The sequence below is a fragment of the Clarias gariepinus genome, chromosome 10, assembly GCF_024256425.1.
Source record: "Clarias gariepinus isolate MV-2021 ecotype Netherlands chromosome 10, CGAR_prim_01v2, whole genome shotgun sequence".
NCBI lineage: Eukaryota > Metazoa > Chordata > Actinopteri > Siluriformes > Clariidae > Clarias > Clarias gariepinus.
This window is the reverse complement of record NC_071109.1, coordinates 26,127,630-26,139,867: the sequence shown is the minus strand read 5'-3', so window position 1 is coordinate 26,139,867 and position 12,238 is coordinate 26,127,630. Positions and strand designations below refer to the sequence as shown.

The window sequence follows — 12,238 nt, the reverse complement described above, 5'->3', positions numbered from 1 at the left end:
GATTAAAACCATTGACAGATAAGGTAAATAGCAGTGATTATCTCATGGCAAAAGCACCTGTTACCAGTCAACAGGCAAAATGGACAAGTGTAAGGATCCGAGCAACTTTGACCTGTAAAAAATGGCCCAAGGAAGGACAAGTGTGTCTGGCAACAGGGTTACAGGTGCATGTAAGAAATGAAGGCTAGACTGTCTGCATTTCTGTAGCAGAAATTGGTGAAGAAAGTGTATGCTGGCTCTGACAGAAAGGTGTCAGAACAAACCGGGTATCGCAGCTTGCTGTGTACATGACTGTGTAGCTGGAGACTGGTATATTGATAAAAGTTTAATGTACAATGGGTACATAAGCATAAGTCCTGGACCATTTTTCTTTTACATCATGTGGATGTGTGTGTGTTGCTTACCTGCGGAAAAGATGGCACTAGGATGCACTATAGGAAGAGAACAAGCCAATGGAAGCAGAGTGATGCTCTGGAAAACCTTGGGTCCTGGAACTTACCGTAAATGTATGTTACTTTGACATTGGTGCTGACCATATGCATTCTTTCATGGCAATGGTATTCCCTGATGCAGTGCTCTCTCAGCAGAATAGTGCACACCGATACACTGCTTAGTATGCTTAGATTGTTTAGAAAAGGTTTGATCTGCTGTCCCTTTGGAATCAATGAATTAGTAAATGAACATTCTTATCTGTAATAAATGCTAATTAGTTCAGTGTCACATTACATTACATCTGTGATTACTTTAATTAAGGTTTTGCTTTTATCTCCAGCTAGGTTTTGATTGTGGAAACAGATTTGTTTGTGTGGTTTTACAGATCTCATTTCTCCCTTAACTCATTCTCCCACATGTGAGAAGCATTTTTGAACAGCATATTCTCTCATACTTACTGCAATCTCCCTTGTGCCCTTTGCTTATTTTCTCACAGTGATGGCGCCCCCGGGGAGCGCAGGAACGGGTTTATGGCCACATTCGCAATCTTACCCAAAATCCCCACATGGTACCGCACCCCTCCTTTCCCTGTACACAAAATTGATCTTGACACAGAGGGGGGAAAAACTCCAGAGGGTTCTGACAAAAGAAACAATAGTTTCTTTGTTGCACTAAATATAGGCAACAGAGGTTTTTTCTGTGCAGATGCCATGAGACTTCATGTGTGAAATGGCCTCAGTGATGAGGATGAGGTTCTGATGATACTGTGGTGAACACTGGCAAGCGCTGCACTCTTTGGGCTTTGAGTAGGTACATATTTAAAGATCAAAACTGTTGAGACTGTTGATTGTGTCGTTCTGTTGTAGGTTTGTCAGCCTAGTAAAATCTTCAGTGTGATTTATAATCAAACAAACAATACTCAAGGGCAAAGAAGTTATGCTCAGCAGGCTGGTAAACATGACCTTGAATGAAGGATAACTTTATTAGTGATCGTCATTGCTGCACATGATTTACAGGACAGATGCAATGCATTGACACTATCTTTACTTTTACCTTTTAAGAGCTCCAAATATTAATACCTGCATTTGGATTTAAAATATGTAGTGTGGTCTAAATTGGACAATTTGTTCTTTTTTTTGTTGTTTTTATTACATTTGAGCCCGGTTACTATGAAAACATTAGAAAACAATAAAACAAAAGAGTGTTCAAAATACAATCCTCCAAAACCACCCATTACAGTATTATCATAATACCTTGATGCTGATTCAAATTGTAATGTGTTATTTTTTTAAATATCAAAATTACAATATAATATACATTAGAACAATGTAAAAATGTCAGTTTGATTACATTAAAAATTTTCACAATTCCTACATTCAGCTTATACACAAGTGCCACAAAACCAGCAGGAGTTAATTTGAGTATTTGCTGTATTTTCGCATTTATAAGTAAAGATTTCCCTATGGATTCAGACTTTTGGACCACCCTGTATAGAAAATAAATTAGGAAAGGGAATCACCACATACCCTATATAAAAAAAAAACTGTATTTGAAGCCTTTAAAGAAAAACAAACTACAACACTACAGCCGGTGTTTAGATTACTACCAGAAAATACAATCAAACACACCATAAAACTGACAAAAGCCAGGCATGAATGCAAAGCTAAAAACAGAAACCTCTTAAAACATCTTGCTGTAAAAAAAAGTCATGTAAGTCTACAGTGTCAGAGTTAATTTATGACTTGTTATCTAGCAAGAGATATTGTAAAAACAAATGAAATTGGTACTGGCTGTGACCTCAAAAAAAAAAAAAAGTACCTGGGATAAAGACACTCTGCTGCTGTTTCCAATTATGACACAAAACCAGAGCAAGTGTTGCACAATAAACGTACAAGACACAGATTTTCTATATTAAGCCACATTATAAACACGAATTTGTTCTATTATGCTTGCCTTTGTATGCTCCAGGTGTGCACTGAAAGCTAGTAAATGGAAAGCTATACCACTAAAGAGGAGTTCCACTTATTAGGAGATGGTCAGTATTTAAGCTCTGCTGAAACGGCGTTAAACGGCGTGCAATTACATTTTAAGGTGCAACAGCTAATACTACTTTAAAATGTCGTGGTATCATAATCCCATAATCGCATCACATGTTAAACACAGGACTACACACTGCCTCATGCTTGTGCCACTTCTGATAGCATTATTTGTGCTTGGGTTTTTTTTTTTGTTTTTTTTGCTTATGCAAAATGACTAATGAATAATTGTGTACAGTTTCCACAGACAGATGTGTCACTTCCGCAAGTTATTCATAGATTTTTTTAAGGATCAGGCGTTCAACTTGCTGAATGTTCGGGCTTTGAGATTGTTTTCACCATTCAAATGTGCAAGCACTGTGCGGTGCTTGATGTCTTCTGTAAATGTCAATCAGTTTCTTACGCCTTCATTCACGAGAAATTTCACAAGTCCAGGTTTGACTTGAACACCCCTCATAGCTCTACAGCTTAGCAGTAAGGTCATCAAGCTGGCATTTAGCAAACACAGCCCACGTGCATCTGAGCAGATTTGACACACATTCCCACTGCGGGTACTTAACATCCAAAACAATCAAGACATTTCCATCTGGCACTAAAATAGTACATTTTACTTAGATAAAAAAGATTCTCTCAATTTCCCTTTTCATTAATAGCTGTCTAATCAGAGTAACCAATAATTACTAGAAATAAGTAGTCCAGCTCCCTCTAGTGGTAAACAAATGCACTTAAACATATACAGTACATGCTGTCTACAACCCTACACCAGGCCGATTCACTGTGGATAGATTTACAGTACTTGTGTTTTATGTCTAAGAAAAAAGCCCTAAATCAAAATTGATTCAGTGTGCGAGTTGCTGTGATGCCACAGAAAGTGAGGAATAGCTGCTCATGCATTAAGAGGGAGCTAGTTAGACATCTTTGCTCTTTAATGAAGCAGAGATGAACTCACCAGGGTCCACCTGCTCCTAGCACTGCAGGAAAACCACACCAGAGCAAAACAGAAGAAAAATAAATGAGGGTCATATAACAGTTTTATTTCATTTTTACAGCAGGAGACACAAATTCCCCTAGAGTATGGCACCAGAGATCTGCAGGAGAGTTGTATTAAAAAACAAAAACAAAAAGACACCACCGCCAACAACAACTGATGCTTGTGGGGAATCTGAGGTCCATGATTGACGCGATTTGTAGAACCAATCACAACGGCACTAACAATGGCCATGAGAACACCATAAAATGCTCTAAAGAAGCTTGGCTAGGCTAGTCCAGACTTTATATCCATACAAAGCATCTATTAGGTGATTAGCTGAAAAATATCAGCTCCATGACACATCATTAGCAGAGATTTAAAAAAATGCATGTTTGAAGGACGTTCAAGCCAAAACCGTCCTTCATGAGACATGTAAGGAAGTTTCTCGTGAATGAAGGTGTAAAACCGATTGACATGTACAGAACGGTGAGGATATGTTTACCCACAATAAAACATTTGAATGGTGCAAACGTTTTAAAGAAGGCCATATGTCCATGAACCTTTGGCTCATAGAGAACTGCATTTGATTCCTGTGAACATTTATCGAGTTGAATGTCTGATCCTTGACAATCAACAGATAACTTGTCACCACATTATTGCCTAATCCCCTGTATAGTCATGCCCTCGCTCCAGCATATGTTTGGGCCATTGAAAGAGTCCTGGAAGGCCAACATTTTAGATTTGTAGCAGGGGATTATATAGAGAAATAAAGGTATTTTTTTTCTCTCATAACAGTATTCTGTTATTCTGCACAAGCAAAAGTCCTGGTTTGACTTGAACAACCCTCATAAAATAAAGTAACAAGTTAAAATATGGATTACTTTTGTTCCATCATCTGAAAGTAGATGGATTACACACATTTGCAAGACTTAAATAAAAGAGACACACCTTTTCTATTTTCCGGGTTGTAAAAATCTTGAATTTATTTGTCTACAGCAGCCGTTTATAAGTATAGAGGTGGGTGTGTAATTGTTTTCCCCACATCACTCTTACTATGCAATTAATTGCAACCTCATTATTTACTGCATTGCTCAACCAGAATTCTTTATTTTGTAGAATACTGATTTACAGATGATTCTATCTAATATTATGCCTAGTAAATATTAATGGATTTAATCCAAACTGATTACCATTAGCTAAAGAACAAGGAACGGCAGTTGGACTTGCTCTGTAAGTTGAACTGTCAGGAAAAAATGCTCCAGTGAAAAGCCATTAGTGCACTTTTAAATTATGTAATTATTAATTTGAATAGTTGACTTGAATAGTTCATAAAACCACTCTGTACTCACAGGATTTGTGGAATTTAATTTCTTAGAGGCTACAGAATGATAAGATGTGAGATCATATTTTATTTCTGACACACAAAAATTAGTTTAGCAGACAAACTCTACCACGTAAATATGCCTGGCATGTCATTTAATTTCACATTATCATTTTATATCCATCTCTGTCAGATAAAGCTTTACCAATAATACAGATGCAGCATTTATAATGCAACTTCATATTTACAGTAAAATATTACTATCTCTGCTACTATAAATTGTTAATCACTGTGTGATTTACTTAAAACTTTTCCTGAATTTAATCTACTCAAATATTTTGGTCCCAGGGGTTTTGTAGCCAAGGTGGTGTTTATGCAAATAAAAAAAAAATGTCTTAGGCTGATTTGAATCTGAGCTGATTTGAATCCTTAACTTATTTGCATTTATGAATTTGATTGTAGGGCGGCACTGTGATGCAGTGAAGAGTGGACAGAAAGATTCTGACAGATCCAGGGTGCATGATTTGTTTGTGATTTCAGATTACAATCTACAATTATGCACTCTCTGTCCACTGAGGTTTCTTTAAGTTCTTAAGTTTCCTATCACCTTCCTAAAAACTGCACATGTGTACATCATGTCCAAAGTTCTTGGGACATAAACTCTGGATCGATCACAGCTCTGCCATTACTGAATGTGAATATATGGAAATATTTTGACATTTTTCCAGGTAGGCGAAATGGTGGCGTAGTGTTTAGCGCTGTGGACTTATACCTCCAGAACAGAGTATTTGAGTCTCAGATTTGGGTCTGTGTTTATTGAGGTTGCATGTTCTTCCTGTGCTTGGTGGGTTTCCTCCTGGTGCTCCAGTTTTCTTCCACAATCTAATTGGCTTTTTCAAATTGCCCATTGTGTATGAGTTTGTGTGCGTGTTCCCAGTGATTGCTTGGCACCCGACTTAGTGCCCTATGTCCCCTGAGATATGCTCCAGGCCTCCCCCACCCTGTACAGAATAAGCAGTATAGAGAATGACTGAGCATGCATGAGAGTACTTCTAAGAAATTAACATTGCCTTTTCTTGGTTTAGGAACAAGCAACAAGTTTGAGCTCATTCAATGAACGGAGTCATAACTTGCTTAAACTTTGTTGAAGATATTGCAGAAAACTTTTAGTCGGATTCTCCAAAGAAAAGCCTACTTCAAAATCTGGCTTCTTTTCAAAAGCACAAACAGCCAGTAATATGAGCAGAAAGGCTGTAAATCCAAAGATGCAGTGGAGCTTGCCAGTGACAGGGTCAGTGTAGAAAAAATTGTGCATATATCCAATGATGTTGGGTGCAGGGTAAGACGAGTGATGAGTCTTTGTCAAGAAAAAATCCACAGGCACAGTGAACACCTCACTCACTTCATCTGGGTTCGGGCTCGCTTGAAAAGAGTCGCTGATGAAAGCTACCACTGGGGTCACCAAAAGGCCTCTCTGTACAGAATATTAAGAGAAACACTATGTAAGGTTGTTTTTTGTTAACTTATGAGAACCAATGTTAACACAAATCCACATGAGAGGAATGTACTCTGAAATTAATTAAATGAGAAAAACAAGGGGACATTTTAAACAGACATGGATTCTGAAGTAAATCTCTGCGCTGAGATTTAGATGATTCTTCACGTGATGCGCATGTCTGATGCCACAAATGAAGAAAATTTTAACGTCAACTTTAGTAGTATCCAAGATTTCTTAAGGAGTGAAAGTTGACTAATTTTCACTTTTGTTACAGGTTTCCTAATTCCTAAATTCCCAAATGGTGTTTGGCTACCTGCAACATCTACAGTGCCACCATATAGCCCTCTCTTTAGGTAGAGAGTGATGCAGCAGTGTATTAGTTCTTTAGGCTATCCAGCTCCCTCATCTCCTCATTCGGGCACTCTGCTCATACTGATTAGAAAGTCAAACTAATACTGCAATATGCACTACATGGACAAAAGTATTTGGCCAAACCTGGTAATTATTGAATTCAGATTTTTTAATCAGGTCCCTTATCCCCAGTGCAGGGCAATTTTAACTCTCCACCATACCAAGACATCTTGCACAATGCTACGCTTCCCACTTCGTTGCAAACAGTTTGGGAAAGACCCTTTTTTTATTCCAACATGACTGTCCCCCAGTGCACAAAGCAAGAACTATAAAGACATGATTTGATGAGTTCAGTGTGGAAGAACTTTCCACTGGCCCATACAGAGCCCTGACCTCAACCCCATCAAGCACCTTTGGGATGAACTGGAATGGAGATTGCGAGCCAGGCCTTGTAATCCAACATCCATTTGTGAGTGTTCCACAAGATTTTAATACATTTACAAAAGTCTTGGTTTACGAGGAACGAGTATCATGTATCATGCATGCGCTTCTTGTCCATCAACATCATATTAAACCCTATAGATTAAGAATTCATATGCATGTGAATGCAGCCGAGCGAATACTTTTTGCAATATAGTGTATGTCAACATACTCGCAATGTGATAAAAAAAAAAATATAAATTAAATTGTGCTGCCCTAATTTACAGCAGGCAAACTAGCATCAGAATCACTAAAAACATAAATATATTTTCCTTTAAATATGTGCATTGTGTATAAGTTCCACTAAGTGTAATGATTCAAGGTTCATCTCTGTACCTGATTCAACACTGGACAAAGTCTGCAAATAACTTCTACTTCATCAGGGGGAAGGCTGACCTCCTCCATTGCCTCCCTCAGCGCTGTGTCGATTTCATCCCGATCGTGTGGATCGGACCTTCCGCCTGGAAAACACACCTCTCCAGGGTTATGTTTAAGCTGGAAAGAGAAGCAGTGGTTAATTCTCCTGTAAAATGCCACTGCTGAAACACTGTTCTTAAAGTAATTTAATATTTAAAATGTATTATAAAGAAAAAGTGTTTGTACAGTATGTTTGTAAGTTATTTGCTAAGAGGATGCACTGTGGGATAATTTGATAAAAAAAAAAATTGTTAGACAGCAAGTCACAACTGTAGGTCGCTAGTACCACCAAACTGTGTCAGAAGATGTGTTTTGTGATCATAAAAAAGACGTTACTGCATTTCAAATTATTAGCCTGTGCCAGGCAAAGAAAACAACTAAGGAGATGACGGAAATTAGGGTATAAAACACATTCTTCACAACTTCGAATCAATGTAATTAATTAATTACCACAAATTTAGATCACTTAAACACTTGAAGTTGCAAAAATCACAGCTATGCTTTAAATATGAGTAAGAGCTCTTCCACATATATGGTGCGATGACAACTCACAGGATTGGGACCAAACAGCTGAGTGGCCATAAGAATACCATGTGTTAGTTAAATTAATCAAAAGAAACACTTTAATTTCCTAAGGAGCATAAATATTGGACTTTGTGGCAATAAAAAAAGGTCATCAGAATAATTAATAATGATAATAATAATAATACTAACCTGAAAAAAGTTATTAAAGGGATCATCCAGAAACATGTTTCAGTAAATGTTAATATGATCTTTAGGGTCCTAATGAAAAATGTGTAATATATTTAATTAAAAATTCTCAATGGTTGTGTAAAAAAACCACTACTTTTAACTGGTAAAAACTAGCTCTGTTCCCAGCAACCTATTTCAGTGCATGTTTCTTTAAATGCTTATGATCTCTGCTGAGCCCGCCCTCCCCCAGTTCTGTGGGGCGTGTCTTCACAACACATGTGGGGTATAGCCACGGGAGTGTAGTCCAGTGCGGAACCTACGCGGAAGTTTGTAATATCGCCTGACAACGCAGAAATTAAAAGAATGGACATGCATTGACTCGATTTGTCTTTCTCATCACTACTTGGGCATGAATTAACGGGCTGTTACGCTGCCGCGAGCAACAACAACATAAAGCAGAGAAGCTTAATGAGAGAGATACGGACGCGATGTGTTTACTGATGTGTTTACATGACTTCTTAATCTTTGACAGACATCGTTATAAACCATCTAACGTAACAAAGGTAAGCATAATATAGTTTTCCGACTACGTACACAGTTTGCAACTAGACAATCACCTTGCATTGTTTATTATAAACGGGCGATTAGGGATTATATAGAGACGGATGTACATAAAGAAGAAGCCATAACCATGTTCTATGAGAGTGCAAGTTAACTTACACTTCGCATTCATCGTGATTATTAGAAAAGGCGGTCTGTAAAGAGTCATAGAAAAAGAAATTACTCACTGAGCCTGGTAAAGATGAAGGAGGAACACGAAGTTAGTACAGATCCATTTTTTAGGAGCAGCTTCCTAGTAAAACCTGCTTTATATTGACCCGCGTTTACAAAGCAGTCTGTTAAAAAATTATTATTGCAAACATGAACGCATTTAGGTAAATCGGCGGGGACGTTAGCTTTAAAAACTAAATTCAGCCACTGCGTCCTCAGCGGCTCAGATGTCGGTAGTGAATGATAACTGCTGTGTACGCTATTACACCCAACAACTGTACAACACACTCGCTTAGGCGACATTTTGCTCCAGCGGCAAAAAAACAATGGCCGACAGCTTCTTCTCACTTGGGGCGGGTCTTTGCTAAAACACCAGTGTCAATCAACTAGTGTAGGAGCAGCCTCTTGTGGTGTGGCGTCACATCGACAGGCATTTGCGATTGGCCTGATTTCAGAAGGGGCATGTTATTGTAATAAATGAAAAGAAAACCACTGGGCGGCTCTTTATCATCGTAGAGTGGTTGTGTACGCACTCTCCTAACACACAGTTCAGTCCAAACAGCTTAAAAAAGTGCATGTAGGCCTGTATGACCGCTTTAAGCTAAAATAACTATGTTCATAACATCTTACATTCTTCAAATAATGTTATTTTGATCTAACTTTTAATTTTTCTCTTGATAAATAATGTTAAGATGTTATGTACATAGTTATTTTGGCTTAATAATTTTTTTCGGGTTATTATTATTTTTATTATTATTATTATTATTATTATTACGTTTACATCCTGGACCATTGCACAAAGACACTTTAATAACTTTGCACACCTACCTTCACAACTACACTACATGTTTACGTTTACATCCTGGGCCAGTGCACAAAGACACTTTAATAACCTTTGCACAAAGACACTTTGTTCTATGCATATTTGCACACCCAGTACAGTATATTTCAATTTGTACAGTATAGTTCTATTTTTATGTACATCATATTTCTATGTTTATTTTTAGTTCTATTTTTCCTAGTTTAATTTAATTTTCTATCGTATTTCTTTTATTCATATTTATTTCTTATTTTGTAAACTTTAATTCTCTTTTAGGGTCAATGGCAGTCGTACAAGCATTTCACTACATTTCGTACTGTGTATGACTGTGTATGTGACAAATAAAATTTGAATTTGATTTATTATTAATTACACAGCTGATTTACACAGGTTCAAGTTCAGGCTGTAATAATTGATAGATACACTGTGATCATTTTTACTACAAAACTTAACATAAACCAACTTAGTAGCAAATAATATTAGTTATTTTAATAATAATATATACATGCTATATACAACTAGTACAAATTTCAAAGTTCAAACAGGTTATATACATACTATTTAAAAAGAATAATAATATACATATAATAATAATATACATGGGGTGTTCAAGTCAAACCTGGACTTGTTACACTTGAAACCCTAAGTGTAACACTTCCTGTGGAGGTGAGACTGAAGTCCACTCACCGCGGCAGAGCGCACAGTTAGCAGCACGTGCACACGGCCCTCTCTTACAAAAAGCGGGATGAGCACTGACGCTTTTGGATGAGAGGACAAATGAGAAAACTCTTCTCCAATGTCGTGCTTCCTTAAGGAAGAAAGAATCTCTTCTTTTAAATCCATACTACCTATTCAACTGCCTGCTGTCATCATGACTCCAACTTAAAACCCCGCACATACACACTTCCGCACTGAACACTATAATGAACTGCTATTGGACGCTGACCGATACGTCACCGATCATCAGTCGTGAGTGGGCGTGGCTAAGACTGTTGCCCTTTCAGCTCTTTGGTTATTTATTCACATGGAGAATCTGAGGGAACCAGGAAGTGAAGCCTGTGTAGGAAATGTAGTGTTGTTTAAGCCTGATCTAAAATTCCTTTAGATAACAGCTTACTTACAAACTAAAATATTGCTGAAGTTGTTCATAAAGTAATTTTATTACTCATAAAATATTACAGTTATGCTCAATAGAACACTAGTAAGGGTCGTGTCATATCAGTAAGAAAATGTAATTTAACTGAAATAATTTAGTAACAATATGGTTAAGATAATCAAAATCACCAATATGATAAAAGATATGTTGAGACATTGTGTTGCAGGAACAGAATTATAAATAAATAAATGTAAAAATACCTGTTAGGAAAGCTTTGTGTGTACCTTAAGCACATTAACTATAAATGTTCAGAAATATTAATCATATAAACAAATAGACTTTTTTCTTTGTTATATTCCATCACATCAAATCTTTTTATTGTTATACATAGTTTACATGGTGCACTGCAATACAAATTCTTGTGAATTACTGTAATTGCTATTGTAAGAACAACAATTTATCAGAATGAACACATTAATACAGTATTAAACTGTGATTTAAAATACAGCTAACATTATTGTCAGAAGTGCTGTTATAGAAAATGAATTTACATATTTGATATGACATAGCACATGTGCACCTGCCCAGTACACTGTAGACCGGACAATCATGTACATAGCACATTTGCACACACATTGCACATGTGCACACTTTCGGGGCATTTCCATTCATTTCCACTTTTTATTTGCATTTAAATTTATTTTTTCTTTTGTACAGATAGGTTTTATATTTCTTATATATTTTTAAACATTTTTATATTTTGTTCTACTTTCTTATAGTTCAGCTATTTATTTCTCTTTCTATTTCTCTTTCTTATTTCTTGTTAATTGTTTAAAAAAAAATTTAAGGTCACAGGCGTGTAAGCATTTCACTGCATATCGTACTGTGTATGACTGTGAATGTCTTCTTTGTCTTTCAGCTGTTCCCTTTCAGGGGTCGCCACAGCGAATCAAGTGCCTCCACCTAACCCTATCCTCTGCATCCTCTTCTCTCACACCAACTTCATGTCATCTCTCACTGCATCCATAAATCTCCTCTTTGGTCTTCCTCTAGACCTCCTGACTGGCAGTTCCAACCTCAGCATCCTTCTACCGATATATTCACCATCTCTCCTCTGAACATGTCCAAACCACCTCAATCTGGCCTCTCTGACTTTATCTCCAAAACATCTAACATGGGTTGTCCCTCTGATTAACTCATTCTTGATCCTATCCATCCTTGTCACTCCCAAGGAGAACCTCAACATTTTCAGCTCTGCTACCTCTAACTCTGCCTCCTGTCTTTTCTTCAGTGCCACTGTCTCTAAGCCATAGAGCATTGCTGGTCTCACCACTGTCCTGTACACCTTTCCTT

At 37.2% G+C, this 12,238-nt stretch overlaps 1 protein-coding gene across 1 annotated transcript; it reads right to left on the bottom strand.

Annotated features, from left to right (window-relative positions):
- Positions 1-1,395: 1,395 nt before the first annotated feature.
- On the bottom strand, positions 1,396-10,700 carry nudt7 (nudix (nucleoside diphosphate linked moiety X)-type motif 7). The gene is made up of 3 exons (XM_053505961.1): positions 10,477-10,700; positions 7,425-7,583; positions 1,396-6,233 (listed from the first exon to the last, which is right to left on the bottom strand). The coding sequence occupies exons 1-3, from the start codon at positions 10,630-10,632 to the stop codon at positions 5,883-5,885; spliced, it is 666 nt and encodes a 221-aa protein (XP_053361936.1). The 5' UTR covers positions 10,633-10,700; the 3' UTR covers positions 1,396-5,882.
- Positions 10,701-12,238: the final 1,538 nt, after the last annotated feature.